The sequence below is a fragment of the Myotis lucifugus genome, unplaced genomic scaffold, assembly GCF_000147115.1.
Source record: "Myotis lucifugus unplaced genomic scaffold, Myoluc2.0 scaffold_306, whole genome shotgun sequence".
NCBI classification, from domain to species: domain Eukaryota; kingdom Metazoa; phylum Chordata; class Mammalia; order Chiroptera; family Vespertilionidae; genus Myotis; species Myotis lucifugus.
This window is the reverse complement of record NW_005871354.1, coordinates 204122-223078: the sequence shown is the minus strand read 5'-3', so window position 1 is coordinate 223078 and position 18957 is coordinate 204122. Positions and strand designations below refer to the sequence as shown.

The 18957-nt window shown below is 40.0% G+C and overlaps 1 protein-coding gene across 1 annotated transcript in view; it reads right to left on the bottom strand.

Annotated features, from left to right (window-relative positions):
- Positions 1-533: 533 nt before the first annotated feature.
- GAD2 (glutamate decarboxylase 2) overlaps positions 534-18957 on the bottom strand; it is a 55904-nt gene continuing 37480 nt past the window's right edge. The window contains exons 13-17 of the mRNA XM_023763899.1: positions 16729-16878; positions 13257-13364; positions 12758-12847; positions 2961-3168; positions 534-770 (exon numbers count right to left, since the gene is read on the bottom strand). Coding sequence (XP_023619667.1) covers positions 2995-3168; positions 12758-12847; positions 13257-13364; positions 16729-16878 — 522 coding nt within the window. The 3' untranslated portion in view covers positions 534-770; positions 2961-2994. The remainder of the gene's footprint in view (positions 771-2960; positions 3169-12757; positions 12848-13256; positions 13365-16728; positions 16879-18957) is intronic.

The window sequence follows — 18957 nt, the reverse complement described above, 5'->3', positions numbered from 1 at the left end:
TTCATTTTTCCCAACAAAGACCCAGAGACATGGGCATAGGATCTGTGGGCCCATGTTTTCATCCTTCCCATGAGCGCCGTGGCAGGTGAAGGGCCTTTTATTCAGGCAACTCACCAAAACTTAGCTCCACAACGTGGAAAGGTCAGAAATAACAATACAAAGCCTGAGCTGTGTCCACACTCACACATTTATTTGGGTTTGGAGAGACGACACGGATAAAATACTTTGATCATACACAAGTTTATATTTGGTAAGAACAGGTTGCCACATGTTTATATTTTTTCTTTTCGTAACGGAATAATGCTGGGGAGATGGCGATGTCTTGCAGAAACTCCGGTTGGGAACACTATTTGGCACATTTAACTAATAAATACACAATGTTTGTACTTAGCATTGGAAAACAGGACAGCACATGCAAGGTGATCTCCACTGGTAGGGTCCTTCACTCCTTGTCCTGCCCTATATTTACACTTGTGCTTTCTTTGTCCATATTCTGAGGAGTAGGACCTACTCCAAACCCCAGTAGGGACAATACCTGCAATTTTGGCAGCATGTGACATTCCATATTGGTTTCTTCTGTTCTCCGAGATAAAGTAGCACTCACCTTGCTTTTTGTGAAATCACAATTGTCAAAGGAGATTCTCAGTGGGGTGCTTAGCCGGGGGCATGTTCTGTATTAGAGCTGATGTGGAGGGCGTACAGTTTAGCAGAGAGGAGGAGAGAGAGATTACAGGAACAGTGCGAATGCAGTTCTCAGAATATCGATACAGCTACCACACAGAAAAAGACAGATCAATAATATATTGTACAAGCTTTTACAGCAACACATGTTGATTTGCAGCACTGTAAAGTTCATATCTAAAGCACACAACCACAATCTGAGGTGACAAGACAGTACTATCAATACAATAAAGGCAACACAGTTACATACACAACTGATTCTTTTTCTTTCCTCACAGCCTTGTGATAATACATGAATTCAATCCCATTTATATGTCTCAGATTAAGACGTACCACACTTGTTTCAAGTATTTAAAAATAATAAACACAATATTGCTGTATAAATGAAAATGGTCATGTTAATTCTGATTAAAGCTACCACCAAACTTTTCTAAAATTTGTAAAGAATGGTTCCACCTTTGGTACTGGGGATTTGGGCTAATGTTCAAAACCACCTACCTCCCTCACTCCCTCCCACCCGAGTGGGTGACAGACCTACTTTAAAGAATATTTATTAAACTGCTGGGACCTATTAGTCTTCTATTTACCTCCTTCCCCGGGCTACGGCTGGTCGGGGTTGCACTACACATGGTTGAGCTCCAAGCAAACTTGGGGAAGGACCTGGAAGGAGCAAAGGGTGGGGAACGTCACCTGTTGGTAAAAGCGATTTCTGGTCCATAGAGAAAGGAGAAATGTTTCTAAATTTGTGTCTGCAGCTTCACATATGAGTCCGCAGCCCCCTCGGCCTCTGAGAATCAGCAGGCCCAGAACTCTCTGTGGGGCCTCTTGTTAGCTCGTGTCTCTTCATCACGTTTGCAGGGGCAGAGGGTGCTTTCAAATATTGTTTTGAATTCTAAGGACCTTAATCTTTGCATAATCTGGGCACTTTGGATCTTGATGGGAGATAGAGAAAAGAAGGTCTTAAGGTGCTCTCTCAAAATCCCGGGTGAGGAGCTATTTTCACCAGAGGGACAAAAAATAACTACCCGTGGAGTTGAAATTAATTACTTGGGATCCCAGTGATGGGGCACCTAGCAGGGGAGACTTTCGTAAGTAGAGATGGTTGGAAATGGAACTAAGCAATTACTCAGGTGGTAAAGGACTCCTTCCTGGACAGTGGCAAAGCGGCGTCTGGGCTGACACCATCATTCTCAAGCAGACATCTCTTCTCCCGCAGCTGGCTTTAATTTCCTGGGCTCACCACACTCTGGAATGTGCTTTGTTCTTCTTTGCCCAGGTTGATTAGATTTTATTTTTCTCTAATGAATCCAGACGACCAAATAAAAGAATATGGTTTGGGAAGATGACATAAGAACCAGCATCAACTTTCTGTTTAAAACAGGGTGAACTGGAAAGTAAAATAGAGACGAGTACCCTAATTCAGTCTAAGATGAAGCCTGGCTTGTCATGCTCACTGAGCAGATCTGCAAAGGGTCAACTGGGTGGAAAACATTTTTAAATGGGAAGGGAATCTTATTGTTTCTCTGGTCAATTATATTAAGGGACTTGCAGTATTCTTTTGTGTTTGTTTTGTAATACTGACTTTAGAGATGTGATAAGCCATAACGTGAATAGGAAGAAGGCATCATACCTTTTTAAAGAATTTTGTGGGCCTAGGTTTCAAAATAACTGCTAAGTGTTTTATTGTGCCTCCCTGAAAAGAAAAAAAAAATCTGGCTTAGTTTTTATATCTGCCCCTGCAGTTTGTATAACCCATATAAAATAAAAATCTATATGTTACAAAATAGGATTTCTTTTTAATATATATATTTTACTTTTGTAAAATTATATGTATTTAAATACATTTGAAATGTCGCTATAGGTAAATTAGAAATTTTTTTCTAATACTATGAAAAAGGCAAGAGTTTTTATTGTCAACATACATTTTATATTTACTTTGTCCTTTTTACTGCACCCCAAAGAACCTTTTATGATTCAGGGGCAATTTGGCACTATTCAATCCTACTACTTTTAAGTGAAAATAACATTTGATTTGCATACTCTATTAAAAGTAAGGGAAGTACTTATAACAATTTTAAGCTTTCCCACATTGATTAGAACACAGCCTTTGTCACTAATTATTAGAGAGGTATTCTAACTTAAGAAAGGGTTTTTTAAAGGAGCAATGTTGTTGTTGTTTTTCACTGTACTTCTACTTTGACACCACAATATAGAAATAGATTTACTTTGGAACAGACTACAAATACATTCACACAGGTTGTGATAACTTAATTGTCTACCTAGAGAATTGAAACAGCTTAGTGAGTTAGTTTATTATAAATCTTGTCCAAGGCGTTCTATTTCTTCAATCAGGAAGTCAATGTCTTGGTGAGTTGCTGCGGGATTTGAAATGACCATGCGGAAGAAATTGACCTTGTCTCCCAAAGGCTGGTAGCTGACCATTGTGGTCCCAAACTCCATCATTCTGGCTTTAATCACCGGAGCCACCTATGTGAGAGACCAGATCAATATGGTGACTGTTTCTTCTGGGGGCTCTCCCCTTGGTCAAATAATCTGCTATCAAGTAGCATTTCAGATTTTAACTAAACAATTAGAACCATATTTGTTTTTCCTTGAAGGAATTGTCTCCAAGCTTCCTTGGAATTGGAGGACTGGAGCAATTCTGTATATTTAGATCATAAAGGTGATCAGAGGAATAATAAATGGTAGTGAAAGGATTTTAGAGATAGGAGAGGTGGGTTTTAGGAAAGGCAGGTCCATGGGAGAGGAATTCATACGTGACAGGCAGAGACAGCTCCAAGCCACCAGATTGCTTATAAGGATGTAACAAGATAATGGGAAGAAGAAGAGGGGGGCACCAGGTGAGCTTTGAAATGATGAAACTGATACCATGCAGGAATAAGGGGCCGGGGGAAGTGGCCAATTAGGAAAATATGGGGTACACAAAATAAGGAAGGTTGCAATTAGAAAGTGTCATGAAGAGACAAAGAAGCTTCCAGCATTTATAAACTTGTGGACAAAGAGACTCACAGGACTGGGTTTTTCCCATTTTAGAGAGAGCAGGGCTTTACCATTTTGGGGATCCCTCCCCTGTGGAGTTCCCCTTTGGGGGCCCTGCCCCAGGGGGAGTCTGTATATGATTAAAATAAACTTCTAGAACCAAGATGGTAGCATAGGTAAAAGCCTGTACTTGCTGCCTCCCACAACCACATCAAAATTACAACTAAAATACAGAACAACTATCATCCAGAACCATGGGAAAGCTGGCTGAATGGAAGTACTCAAATAGAGAGGTAAAGAAGAAAGCACACTGAGACTGGCAGGAGGTGTAGAGGCGTGGAATGGGCTGGTCCGGCACCTGGGTGTGCTGCTTTTTTAATTGGAAGGGAGATTGCCAAAGGGGTGCACCAAGAGTGTCCACCTCAGGTAATTGGGGATGCTGAGCCACTGGGTCCTATAGGACACCTACTACACAAGGCCACTATATCAACTCAAGGGGACTTAGCAGCTACCCAATATATAGAAACAAACACAGGAAAGCAGCCAAAATGCAGAGACAAAGAAACATGTCACAAATGAAAGAAATGGAAGAAAGCAAACTACTGGATATAGAATTCAAAACCGTGGTTATAAGTTTACTCCAGAATTGTCTAGAAACCTCCAAGGAACTTAGTGATACTTTCAAGGATCTTAGTGAGAATGCCAAAAAAAAAAAAAAAAAAAGAAAGAAAAAGAAAAAGAAACAAAAAGGAAAAGGAAAAGGACCAATGAGAAATTAAGCATACACTGACTGAAATAAAGAATAATATACAGGGATTCAACAGTAGATTAGAGGATCCCGAGAATCAAATCAATGATTTGAAATATGAGGAAGCAAAAAACACCCAACCAGAAGAGCAAAAAGAAAACAGAATCTAAAAAAAGAAGATAGTGTAAGGAGCCTCTGGGGCAATTTCAAGCGTACCAACATCCGAATTATGGGGGTGCCAGAGGAAGAGAGAGAGCAAGATATTGAAAACCTATTTGAAGAAATAATGACAGAAAACTTCCCCTACCTGGTGAAAGAAATACACTTACAAGTCCAGGAAGTACAGAGAACCCCAAACAAGAGGAATCCAAAGAGGACCACACCAAGACACATCATAATTAAAATGCCAAGGGCAAAAGACAAAGAGATAATCTTAAAAGCAGCAAGAGAAAAACAGTTAGTTACCTACAAGGGAGTGCCCATACGACTGTCAGCTGATTTCTCAACAGAAACTATGCAGGCCAGAAGGGAGTGGTAAGAAATATTCAAAGTGATGAATAGCAAGAACCTACAACCAAGAATATTCTACCCAGCAAAGCTATCATTTGAAGGTCAGATAAAGAACTTCACAGACAAGAAGAAGCTAAAGGAGTTCATCACCACCAAACTAGTATTATATGAAATGCTGAAGGGTATTCTTTAAGAAGAGGAAGAAGAAGAAGAAGGAAAAGGTAAAGATAAAAATTATGAACAACAAAGTGACAACAAATACATATCTATCAACAAATGAATCTAAAAATCAAGTGAATAAAAAATCTGATGAACAGAATAATCTGGTGAATGGAGTAGAATTAGGGGCATGGAAATGGAACGTACTGACAGTTCTCAGAGGGAAGGGGGTGTGGAGGGGTGCAGGAAGAGATTAGACAAAGATCTTATATACATGTATGTATTACCTATGGACACAGACAATAGGGTGGTGAGGGCCTCGGGTGGGGTGGGAACTGGGTGGAGAGGAGCTATGGGAGGAAAAAAGAGGGACATCTGTAATAATCTCAACAATAAAGATTAATTAAAAAAACTTCCATAGTTTTGCTTAAAATCTTTTAGTCTGCGAATTTATTCTTCAAATTTTGTGAGACAAGCACCTGAGAGGAGAGTCACAGCTTGCTATTCCACGCATCAGTAGGCTATTAAGTGCTTTCCACCTTTTTCTTGCCTTTATAGTCAGTGTTTTGGGAGAATGAGAAGAATCTGGTGTTGGTCCAAGGCTAAATAGTTTAGCAGTACAACATTTGAGAGGGGGTATTTTTCCCCCTCAATAAATGTAGAAAAATTGGAAATAAAACTGTTCAGAGAATGGTTTCCAAGAGGTAAGCCTCAATATCAAGTGATGTATGAAAATCGGAAGACTTTTGAGACCCTACAGCAATTTTTTTCTTGAGACCCTAAAGCTTTCTAGTTCCTTTTCATTCACCTTTTGCATTACCTTAATGTATAAGATATTTTGAAATATGTTCCTTAATAATGAAGAATCAGCTGAGGCAAAAGGCTGAACCCATAAGGACTTAACATTACAGAAGTCGACCACAGCTGAGGTTTTTCCACATGTTATGCCAGACTGATGACTACAGTGCCAGCTGTCCTCTATTGTGTATAAAATTAAAGTCAAACTCTTCACTCAGGATAAAGGCCTGTCACCCAGCTCTGAGGGCTCATCTTCTATTGCTCACCAAAATAAACCTTCAACTCTGACACGAGCTACCTATGTAATACCCTTGGAGTGTACCACACATATTTTTATCCTTGTCCTGTCACACTTGTTCTCTTTGCTTAGAATCTCTTTTGTCTTACAGCTCACATTCAACACACACTCCAAGGCTACACCGCAGTCCCACAACTTCTATGTACCCCTTCCTGATTCCTCTAGTCCACTAACATCTTCTCTCTTTTAATTCATCACTATATGATCCTTACCTTTAGGTTATGACTATATTCTAATTTCTAATTGTCCTCTTATGAAAAAATACATTTTATCTCTGTACTTCACTGGCAAGCACAGTGCCTTCTACTTCTTTTGTTTACGGTGGTACTGGGTGCCTCTTGAGGAGTTCCTTATTGACTATAAAGGCATACATTTAAATTATATCTAACTGTATGTATGACCTGTCCAATGATATGTTATCATCAGAGTCTGTAAATATAACATCTGATCTTTTAAACTTATTTTTGTAAACATGTAACCAGGAATGGTAGGTGGTAGGAACACTGTAGACTCATTCAGATATACATAGTCAACAACTCAGTTAAAAAATGGGGATCATTTATCTGAAAGGAAGGATAGTTAGATTCCAATGGAATGCTGCTAGGAACATATCACTTTTCAATGCCAACACATAAATAATCATTGGTTTACAATGAGGTTTTCATCTTCAAAGTACTCGATGCGCAAAATCAATGTGGTTCCCATCAGACCTAGTGATTTGTTAGAAACCGGGGGTATAAGAAACAATTTTCCTCCCACCTTCTAAATTCTTCTAGATGGATTAATAATAAAATTTAATGGACACATATTAACAGGAGAAAATGTCCAAACTTTATTTTCCAGGTGCCATAAGAATGAGAACCATGGACAGATTGGACAGTTAAGGGCTTATATGCCATCCTGAGCTAAGGAAAAGAGGCGGTGGATTGTGATTTGGGACCTCAAAGAGCAGGAAGGCAATTTTCATGGAAATGAAAAAAGCAAAAGTTTGGTAAATAAATGTTTGCTGGGCCATATTTAACAATAGGACACAGAGAAGACTTTGATCAAAGGGACCTTGCTAGGTTCTTTCCTGTCTGTTGCACTTAGTTTATATTAAACTATAGTTACCTGTGATAATGTTTCCCTTCCTGGAGCAGGTTCTCTATCTAAATTCCTTTGGGCAGGTAAAGAGGGATGGACAAAGGTTATTTCTGAATTGTTTGTTTCTTAATAACCAGCTTAAAATAACCAATATCTCAAAAGACATATTTTGGGGTGGCAAGCGCTGCTATCCTTCATTGCCAAAGACAAACTGCACCTTCACCTTCATTTCACCTTCACTTCACTTCCTAAACCTAATTTCCTCATCTAAACATGTGGAGGGTGGTCCCAGCACTGAGTTTTCTGATTCAATATTAACAAATTCTTAAGTCCTTTCCTGCTCCTTCCTTATTCCATGGTGAGGTAATATAAAGAGGGATATTTCTGTTGAGTTGATCCTTCTTTCAACTCAAAGGATTAAGACTATATCCAGAGCATTGGGCTCATCCAAGGGAATAAATATAAATAAGAATTTAAATATTTCAAGTCTGGGATTAAGTTCTGAAAATGGATCTCCTAGAATATTCTAGCCTAAGGACATGAAATTTACCACTTTGTTCTAGGAGGCAGGGCATGTCAATGTGCTCCTGGGAAGAGAATGAGCGGGAAGCGGGGGTAGGGGGGGCGGCAATGGTGGGATAAGGACACATATGTAATACCTTAATCAATAAAGAAAATAAAAGAAAAACACTACTAAATATATATATATATGTAAAATATAAAATAAAATGTGCATCATCATTTGAACTCATTTCAAAATTTCTTGTCTATACAAAGAATTGAATGATTTTTACACATTTTGCTTAAATATTTTTAAATCTAAAAATGAAAGGGTTCTATTTTGCATGTTGGGATGCTATAAAAGAAAAAGATCCCATAGAAACGTAATGTGTGAGAATGGAATAAAATGAAACAATGATTTAAAAAAGAAAAAGGAATTCCAAGTCCATGTATCTGCAGGAACTTAAGGAAAAATCACATAACTGTTCCTTAGTTTTACCTGTGCAACAATTATGCTTGCTCTTTAGAACTAATAACAATGACCATACTTTACTCAGTGAATTAAACCCTGATTTAATTTGCATGGGCAAAACAAGAAAAACATATAGGAATGAAACTAATTATTAAGAACAACCACCTCTAACTTTTCAGATAAATGAAAATCAAAGGTCAAAAGATTAATGGTAACAGCCATCCTCCCAAACAGATTTTGGCATTAAGTAAGATTGAGTCCCTCCAGTTCCTGAAGCTAGCTGGGATGGCAGAAATCACAGCTGTCTAAATACATGTGACTTTTAGTTGTTTCCAGAAAATGCTGATGAACTAAAATTAGCAGGAACATGGAACATCTACTTCATTACATAATCACTAATTGCAAGTTAAGAAGGAAAATAAAATTCTGACTATTCTGATGACTGTATAGAGCTTTCACTTATCTCTAGGATGTGTGTGTGTGTGTGTGTGTGTGTGTGTGTGTGTGTGTGTGTGTAACATTTTTGGGTTTGCTGAATTAAGAAAGTCAGTTAAAAAAGAGAGGACTGTGTGTTGAAGAATTCACTAAGTGCCTCATCAGCAAGAGCTCTTTGGAGCTGCCTTAAAAGTTTTAGGGTTTTATTTTCTCCTTTGTGCCATTAGGTTTTCCAATCCTCTAGAAAATAATAACCAGAAGACTCTTTCATAATTTGAAAACACATTTTTTCTTCCTCCAAAGAGAGCTCAGATTAAAGCATCATGAAATGTATTTTTCACTGTGTATTACAAAACCTTTTTGTTTTTAAATCTTGGAAGTATGAGTGAAAATTTTGAAAAATGAAGTAGCAGAATAATGATAAATAAGATATTCTATAATGCTAAAGTCTCCCCATTACATTTAGAACAGAAGAGTCACAACAAATATGAGGTCAAATACTTCTTTACAAATTTACTTTTAATTCCATAGTTGACCTTTGAAAGTATGCCAATCAGTATCTATACTAATAAAAGCCTAGGTGGCCCTCGCACCCTCACGAGACATCCTCACATCATCACAAGATGGCCACCACAAGATGGCCACCCTCATGTCATCACAAGATGGCCACCCCAAGTTGGCTGGCAGGGGAGGGCAGTTGGGGGCAACCAGGTCTGCAGGGGAGGGCAGTTGGGGGTAACCAGGCTGTCAGGGGAGAGCAGTTGGGGGCGATCAGACTGGCAGGCAGAAGTGGTTAGGAGCAATCAGGCAGGCAGGCAGGTGAGTGGTTAGGAGCCAGCAGTCCTGGATTGTGAAAGGGATGTCCGACTGCTGGTTTAGGCCTGATCCCTGTGGGAAACTGGGGTGGGTGGCAGCGGGGCATGACTGGGGACTGGTGAGCGGGTGGAAGATGGCCCTGATCACAGGACTAGGGACATTACCTGCACATGATCGCACGATTTCATGCACTGGGCCTCTAGTAGGACTATAAATGCTTATAGAAGAGATGCAGATGATGATCAAATATAATGAAAATTAAAATATAAGAAGATGATGATGATGAAGAAGAACTAGAAACATAAAGTGGTGATCAATATGCAGCCTTTGGATTCTTATCTGATAACTGCCTGCATGTGGACTCTGTGTGCTGCTCCTTAAGGCAAGTGATCATGTCTCCATAGCAACCTAAGCCCTCATGCCCACTCTACCTCCATGACAATGTGCTACCTGCACAGTCAAAGTCTTGACTGGGCAGCAGGAAATACGCCCACCAGAGTCTCATCTTTACCTCCCTCATAAAACTGTGACTTATGCCTGTTTTGGTAATAACCAGTTGTTACCTAGATAATTATCCCCAAGCCAGTATGTGGCCTGAGAAAAGGCCTACGGTTCACTAGTAGGTTTTCTAAGTATTGTTTCCTTCCCTATTCTGAAAGATTCAAAGAGCACTTTGGCTTAACACTTTTTAGTGCCTATTTTATGCTTAGCCACGTAATTTAACTTAATTTTCTTTTTCTTATTATCGTTAATCCTCACCCAAGGATATTTTTTCCATTTATTTTTTTTAATTTAAATTCTTTATCATTGAAAGTATTATATATGTTTCCTTTTTTCCCCCCATTGACATCTCCCAGGCCACTCCCCTCCCCCCCAGCACATGTCCTTGCTCCCCTACTGTCTGTGTCCTTTGGTTATGCTTACATGCATGCACACAAGCCCTTTGGTTGGTCTCTTACCATTTTCCATTTATTTTTAAAGAGAGTGAGTAGAAGGAAGGGAGGGAGAGAGAGAAATATCGATGTGAGAGACACAACAATTGGTTGCCTTCCACACACACCCATTAGGGTCAAGGATTGAACCTGCAACCCAGGTACATGCCCTTGACCGGGAATTGAACCCTTGACCCATCAGTCCGTGGGCAGATGCTTTAACCACTGAGAAACACTGGCCAAGGCTAATTTAATTTTCTTGTTTGCCATATACCACATTGAAGACCCCATATTTCTCCCCATTTGGGGTCTTTATCAGTACTGACCAAAAGAACATTCTGTAATGATAGAGATGTTCTCTATCTGAATCATTGGAAATAATAAGAACTAGTCACAATTGAGCATTTAACATGTGGCTAGTATAACTGAAGAAGTGAAGTTCTTTGGAATTAATTTTAATTGATTTAAATTTAAATAGCCACATATAGCTATTACTACTACGTTGGACAGTGCAGATGATTTAATTCGCTTCAGCTCTTTTCCTTCTGGGATTGTGTGTGTGTATGTGTGTGTGTGTGTGTGTGTGTAACAGTTTTACTGGTACCTGAACATTATAGTTTAAGTGCTTTGTACTTAATGGAAAACTTTTCTGAAACTCTGAAAAATTATTGACATAAAAGGAATTTAACCTTGATATTTATGTGGTTCTATTTTGATTTTCAATTCTGAATTGCTGAATTCTCTCAGAGTTAGGAAAATGGAGTCACAGGATAGGGGAAAATTAGGAGAATTCATCTTGCAATCCCAGGAGACTTTCAAATTTAATTTATCTACAGCATAACAGTAACTTACTAATATTCTAATGTCTGTTCTCAAGAAATAATTTCCATTCCATTACAGTTTATGTGATATACTAAATCTAAGAGGTATTTGAAGAGAGTTGTATTTAACTGGGGAACTCAGAGTTGACTTTTGCTCAGAAAATGATGAAAAATCCTTTTTGTTTTGTATTCCCATCTTGATCCATCCCTCAGCCCAGCAATAATTTATCAGTTTAACAAATGGAGTCAGCCAAACTACTGTATGCATTCTCTGCCTGGTCAGAGAATTAAAGGAGTGAAAGCCAATGAAAATGGAAATACCTAATTTCTAAATAACTCTTCAAATAAAATTAGTTATTGTTACGATAATATATACCATGGAGAAGCCACCATAAAAGTTCCAGAAAAAAATGAATTTTTTTTCCTCTCAACCAGTAGCAGGCCATTTTTTATTTTTGCCAGAACCTATAATTTTCTCCAATATGACCATCCTCAGTCCATTATGCCCTTGGCTTGATTTCCTACAATGAACCAACTTCTCTAAACCTGCAAACATGACTAACATCCCTTCCACCCCAGACACACACACCCATGCTCTAGACCAGTGGTTCTCAACCTTCCTCATGCCGCGACCTTTTAATACAGTTCCTCATGTTGTGGTGACCCCCAACCATAAAATTATTTTCGTTGCTACTTCATAACTGTAATTTTGCTACTGTTATGAATCGTAATGTAAATATCTGATATGCAGAATGTATTTTAATTGTTACAAATTGAACATAATTAAAGCATAGAGATTAATCACAAAAACAATATGTAATTTTTATGTGTTTTCCGATGGTCTTAGGCGACCCCTGTGAAAGGGTCAGGTTGGCGACCCACAGGTTAAGAACCGCTGCTCTAGAAACAATATAATTTATAGCACAAGCTCTCAGGCTCTGGGGTCAGACGTGGGTGTGATTTTGGGAAAGTGACTTTTTCTCCCTGTGTTTCAGGTTCCCCATCAGTGGAGCAGAGAGACAACAGTGCTTCCCAAAGCAAATGGCCGTGAGAGAGATATGATGTCATGCTAGATCAAGTTGAGCCTGGGACACACCACATACTACACAGTGGTCCTCTTTACTGCTCCCTGCTCTGTTACCTTCTGGGAGTCACCACAGCTCTAACGACCCCATAGGGCAGCGTTGACCTTGACATCTCAGGAGGATCAGCAGCAGCTATATTTTCCAATTATTTCTGGTGCCCGAAGTCTCTTCTGTGCTTGTAACTGAGCACCAGTTTCACTTGGCAGGTCAGTCAATGCCAGCAAATACAGTTGTTAAAAGTCTGGATATACCAGCATTGCATGCCCTGGCTCTGCAGGAGCCCACAGAGGGGCGAGGGTCCATGCACCAAGCTTAAGGATGGATTTCTCCTGAAGACCTATGAATATGTCATAAAAGTATACATGGGAAAGCCCCAATGTACCACCAACGCCATATCAGAGGAGTTCGTATCACTTACTTTTGAGAGACGGCTCATTCTCTCTTCGTTGTCTTCCAGGACACGCAGACTCGGAGGAACGTACCAGAAGCAGACATTTGTATGCTGAGGCTACATAGAGAAAAGTAAGAGTCACACTCACTCAGCACAAACCAGCAATTTTGAAAATTCCAAGGACATTTCTAATCTACTTATGCTGCAGCTTCTAAATACAATTCCTACTTTTAAATCTGTAATCACCTTTGAAGTGCCTGACTTTCACAACCTTATTCAGTTACTTTTTAATTTTTTTATTAACAGATTTTTATTGTTGATAGTATTACAGATATCTCCCACTGCAGTTTATTTTTTTGTGAGTTTGATTTTTACTCCAGCTCAGAAGAGCTACCCCATCATCCTGGCTTCTCCTTTGTAATGATCCACTTACCTGGATAGCACATTATTGACATATAAAAATATATCAGGCGCAAGAACGGCAATTGACTAAACATTTTGGGATTGTACAAATCAGAAGACATACCTTTCCATCAAACACCATTTCATATCCTTCTCGGTTTTTTATGATATTGTATAAATACTCTGCCAGCTCCAAGCACTTGTCAATATGTGCTTCAAACCCAGCAGTTCCCTAAGTGAGAGAAGAAGAGAGACTCAGGCAGGCCGAGAAAAGTGGGGAGCACCCAGGCTGAGCTACGGACAAGTGATCCCTCGAGACAGATGGTCTTCCTGCCACCTCGGTGTCTTCCCTAACAGAAGGGAGTGTTTGAGGAAGCTTTTCTGGCAATTCTTTCTCCTCTACTGTTCTCCCCCTCAGGTGTTTTTGTTCCCTTTCCCGTCTGGCATTACTGCTCTCCACGGAGACTCTTTTTCTGTCCAGGGCCTCCATTCTCCAGGCAATTATTTTGCTTACTCAAGGGGAAAATTTGCGTCTGCATTCATAGGGGTAATTATGGAAGTCATTAATGACAGGAGGGCTGGGCTCTTCGCTTCCTGTGGATAAGAAGCATCATTAGAGACCACCCCCATCCCCACACCGGAGGGGATGCTTAGGCCCTGCCCATCAGGTAAATCAGTCATTTCCAGACCCCGCTTTTGTTCACAAAATGTACCCCCATCATAGAACAAACAGGGTAGGTCTCAGTGAATATTTGTGGAACGCATGAATGAATGAATCTTTAGGGGCACGCAGATGCTTTGCTAGCCTGTCACGCTGCAAAGCTTATTAGATTTCTCCTCTGGGGATCAATGGCTGATGTGTGTGTAGTGGGCCAACAAGGTCACAGAGGCCTTCCAGCTTTCAGCTCCGGAAGCCCAGGGTCTGGACTTAGGGAAAACAGCCCAGCAGCCTTGGACCGGGACTGTTGAACTGACGTCAGGCCACACTAGGGAATGGCTTTTCGAAATGGCTTTCCTTCAGTGCTTGTGGGATGCTAATGGAAAGCTTAGAAAAGCAGCTCATGCTCATCCCAGGAGCTCTTAGAACTGGCCCACCAGTGACTAATGCAAACGAGAGCGAGCAACTGTAATGGAGACAAGATGAACCCACTTCCCTGTTTACACACAATCCCGTCATTCTAGCTAAAAGAGGGACCCAGCATGGGCAGTGACATTTAGTATCTGACACATGTTTAAGAATAAGCTGCATTTAAAAAATCTCATGGGTTTAGCAATCTGTTTCTCTGGAGGTTGCTGCCCTAGCTGATTGGTTTAAGGAGGCTGAGTGGTTCCTGATGAGCCCAAGGAAGGACTGGGCTGACGCCTGAATGCTCACACTAACACCCATGCCATCTGCTCCATGAGTCTGTGGATGCCAAAGAAATTAGGATTGGCTTAGACTGACCTGGAAGTTTGGGTCCACTTGGGATGGACCCTAGGTAGGAGGGAGAGAGGTTAGTTGTTCTTTAAACTGGATCCTTTGGACCAGGCTAGAGCTGAATTTAAATTTTCACACACCTGATCCAGGATATGACAGGACCAGCATGACTCTGATCCTGTCCAGTGTATGACGTTGGCTAATCTCTCTGGTCATGTGGGAATAGCGGTGCTTGTGTGATTTCCCACACAGAGGCATAACAAGGTAACACGAATGCTCCGAAAGTGAGCTTGATTGTATTGCAAAGGGAGTGGAAGTCCTCAGCCATTTGCCAGTCCACTTGTTATCTATGTTGAAATTAGGGAGGCCAATCACAGAAAACTAAAAGGACACCTGCCAAACCCAGCTGGCGTGGCTCAGTGGTTGAGCAACGACCTATGAACCAGGAGGTCACGGTTTGACTCCTGGTCAGGGCACATGCCAGGGCTGCAGGTTTGATCCACAGTGTGGAGCGTGCAGGAGGCAGCCAATCAATGATTCTCTCTCATCATTGATGTTTCTATCTCTCATTCTCTCTCCCTTCCTCTCTGAAATCAATAAAAATATATTTATATATAAAATGAAACCTGTCAATTGGCATAAAGATACAGACACAAAGATTTACTGTGAAAACTCATTCGTTACATATTAAACCATCTCTGCAGGCCAAAAAAGGGGGACTAATTTTAAACAATTTTTTCTACCACCAAGTTTTCACCACTGAAGAAATCTGTCAAGAAGGAAAATACTCATCAGACAAAATGAAAGTTCTACTCAATAAGAACAGAGTTGAGGGCAGGCACAGTGCCCTTGCTAAACACACGTACCATGAAGCAGTCTAGAGCACCTCCCAGTATCCTACATCAGGAGGCTTTTAAAAAAATAAATTTGGTCTGCCCTAACCGGTTTGGCTCAGTGGATAGAGCGTCGGCCTGCGGACTCAAGGGTCCCAGGTTCGATTCCGATCAAGGGCATGTGCCTTGGTTGTGGGCACATCCCCAGTAGGGGGTGTGTAGGAGGCAGCTGATTGATGATTCTCTCTCATCGATGTTTCTGACTCTCTATTCCTCTCCCTTCCTCTCTGTAAAAAATCAATAAAATATATTAAAAGTAAATAAATTTGGTCTAATCAAGTAATCTTGGACTTAACGTGATGGCTGTCATCAGTGCACTTAGTTCCATTAGTCATTAAGAGATTAAGGAATAGTAAATTATACATTGGATGCTATCTTTCAAGTAGTTTATCTTGGGAGAAAATGTGGATTCACTTGAAACATTGCATTCTTCCGGCGTATCAGATAACAGAGGGTTTAATGATTATTGACTTTTCGGATTGTGTCCTCATTCCTGGGAGCAAGAGGGCATGTCAGAGAGAAGATCGTGGCTCACTCTTTCCTGGATCTTCTCGGGAGAGATGCCCTCCCCTCCCCTGACTGGCATTCCTAGACAGTTTTTGAGGTGAGAAGGCAATTATCCTCACCTCTGATCCATAGTGCAGGGCTACACTTATTACTTTAATGATTATTATCAATTCACTTTGTAAAAAATGCAGCTTTTTTTTTTAAGTTGAAAGCCAAATGGGCATTTTGTCTGTCTAGATGCTTAAGGTTTTACACAGGGAATTAAGAGACCATGTGTTCATAAGTTATGTGGCTGCTGGGACTGTTCTTTTCCCCCCTCTCCTGGTGCCTTCATTTCAGCACTTTCGAAACTGGATCCTTTGCCTTCATTTCAGGCTTCATTTGTTCCTGCTGTTTAATTCACACCTGATGTCCTCCAAGTTATTTCTCTAAGAACCAAGCGGCTGCACCATGCTGGTGAGGAGGCTTTAGATGGAAGAGGAGCAGCAGGAACTGATGAAGCATGAGAGAAACATTTTTGTGTAAACGTGGCTGATGATCATCATCTTAATAAAAATGCCAAGGAAAGGAGACAAAAAGGATGGTACTGAACAATATTTAGAGATCAGGCTTACCTCACCTTATTGGCTGATATTTTGTAATTCCCACCAATTGATGAAATGAAAAGCCCACTCCTTTTGATAGCTTGAGAATACACCAATAATTCATATTATTAACACATCACACTAAGATGCAGTTTGTGTTTTTAGTCAACATTCAGCTGATCTACACACGCTCACCTTAGCTCTCCACATCAGCCATAACTTAAAGACATCAACATGGCGTCCGCACTGCAAGGCCTTGTCTCCAGTGTCATAGGACAGGTCATAGTGTTTATCTTGCTGGAAGAGGTAGGAGGCATGCATCTGGTTGCAACTCTGCATCAATCCCTACAAGAGGAGAGAAAACTTAGGAAACTCTACTGACTTTCTAGGTATTCTATTAGAGTAACTCTGTGATGGAAATTATTAAGGAAAAATAAAAGAGAGATACCTTGACTATCCTAGAGAAAGAAAGCAGTAAGAATCAAATGGAAAAAAAGTGGGACCAATGTCTGGACAGGATGGGCTGTGCTAAGTCAACACTGTGGGATAAATGGCTCAGGGTCAGATGTTACCAGAGTTTAAGCAGAGAAGGCATTAAAAAAATCACAATCAGAGTGTAATGTTTATACTTTGGGAGAACATCCTATATTCTTGTTTTGTTGCAAATATAATATTTTGGGAACTCTTTGGTTCTGTAAAATATTATTAGTGTAATTCTTCCCTGGTTTCATCCCTATTTAGTTCAAGTACTTTATCATTTAGCTGTTAAGGTTGAGTTCTCTTTGGAAGTCATAGCTTTTAAGATAGTTCACTGCTATCATTTTTATATGCTGGAATCTAAAAGAAACAAAGACATTATTACTCTGAGATGTCTTAAATAACCAATATGTCAAATGTCATGCTCTTCTCTCAATAGTGGTTAGTGTGTCTGCACTGCATTTTCATATTCAGTTGTGTATGGGAGTTACAGCGGAAAGTCTCACTGTCGGTGACCATTAAAGCTCCTTGGGACCATAAGCTTACTATGGAAAATGGGTGGCAAAGTGATAGAACTTTTCCAAAGAACAGTGAGTGAATCATGCTCTCTTGACTAAGACAGCACTGCTCGTCTCCTCGTTAGAAACCCCACCACGTTTCAGTTTGTCATGAGCCACAGGAATCCCTTGACTCCTACATCATCCACAGCGTAACTGTGATTTTATAGAAGGTTTGGCATTTTTTTCTCTTGTGACTCATGACCAGAGAAAAGACCAAAATGTGAACATTTAGTAGAAGTTAGCAGTGAGAACCCTTTAAAAAAATTATCTAAACTAAAACAAAAGCATTGCAGCTAAGATCTTAACTAGAGCTCAGCCTTCATATTTAGTGGACTGCATTAAGTTATTTTTTGAGGCTAAAGGAAATTACCCAATATAATTGAAATAGGGCAGTAGAAAGACATAGAATTTGAAAAAGAAAATTCACTTGACCAACAAAGTAAAAAATTGCTTCAGGTGATTCTGTTTTGTTTCATGGTCACAGAAACTTGGTATCAACCTTCCTCAGCTCTACAAGCTTGCATAAAGGCTCCATCAATCCTAAGGGAGCCATCCCCGAGTGTGGAATGGTAGGTAGATCAGACCAGCTTCTACTGGGATAGAAAGGTCACTCACAGCAAATGGGCTCTAAAAGGTTGGAGAGCACTAGTCTCATTGTGTGAAAGGATAAATAGAAGTGATGCTGTTTTTCACATAAAGGGCCTTGGTCAGATAGTATCCTGGTTCTGGGCCATTACAAAGTTTTAAACGATTATGTCCCAAACTATGATAAATACATGAATAGGTGCTGTGCTGTAAACTAGTTACCGTGAAAGAGATTCCTTGGTCAAGTAAGCGTAGGAAATTCTATATAATAAATCCCTTATTTTCAGATATTTGCATATTAAAGGCTCTGATATGCCCAGAAATAATTAAACTTGTTTTTAACTCTTTAACCCAATGCATCCCAAGCTTTTTGAAGACTAAGAATTCTCTCACCACAGAATATGTAGAATGGCATCATTCCTTGGTTCCCAGTAAAGGCAATGCTGTCACAGCGTCATAGATTTGGAAGGAATCTATTCCTTCCCAATGAGGGTATCCTTTCTATCCTCTTACTAATAAGTGATTGTCCAACTTCATTCAATCACCTCCCCTGATGAGGCATTTATTTCTACATAAAGCATTCGTTACTTTTTGGGCAGTTTAATTTTCAGAAAAGCATTCCTTTTATTGACCCCCAACTCAGACATTAAATCATGGTGTATTCTAATTTTGCCACCAAATCTGTACCAAGCAGTGTTACTAACCCAGTTTCCTGAAACCTCAGGAGAAAAACAAAATCTCTTCCACGTGAGAGTAATTTAAACATAGGCTATCTTTTCAGGCCCCTCCTTCCTCCCTCCCT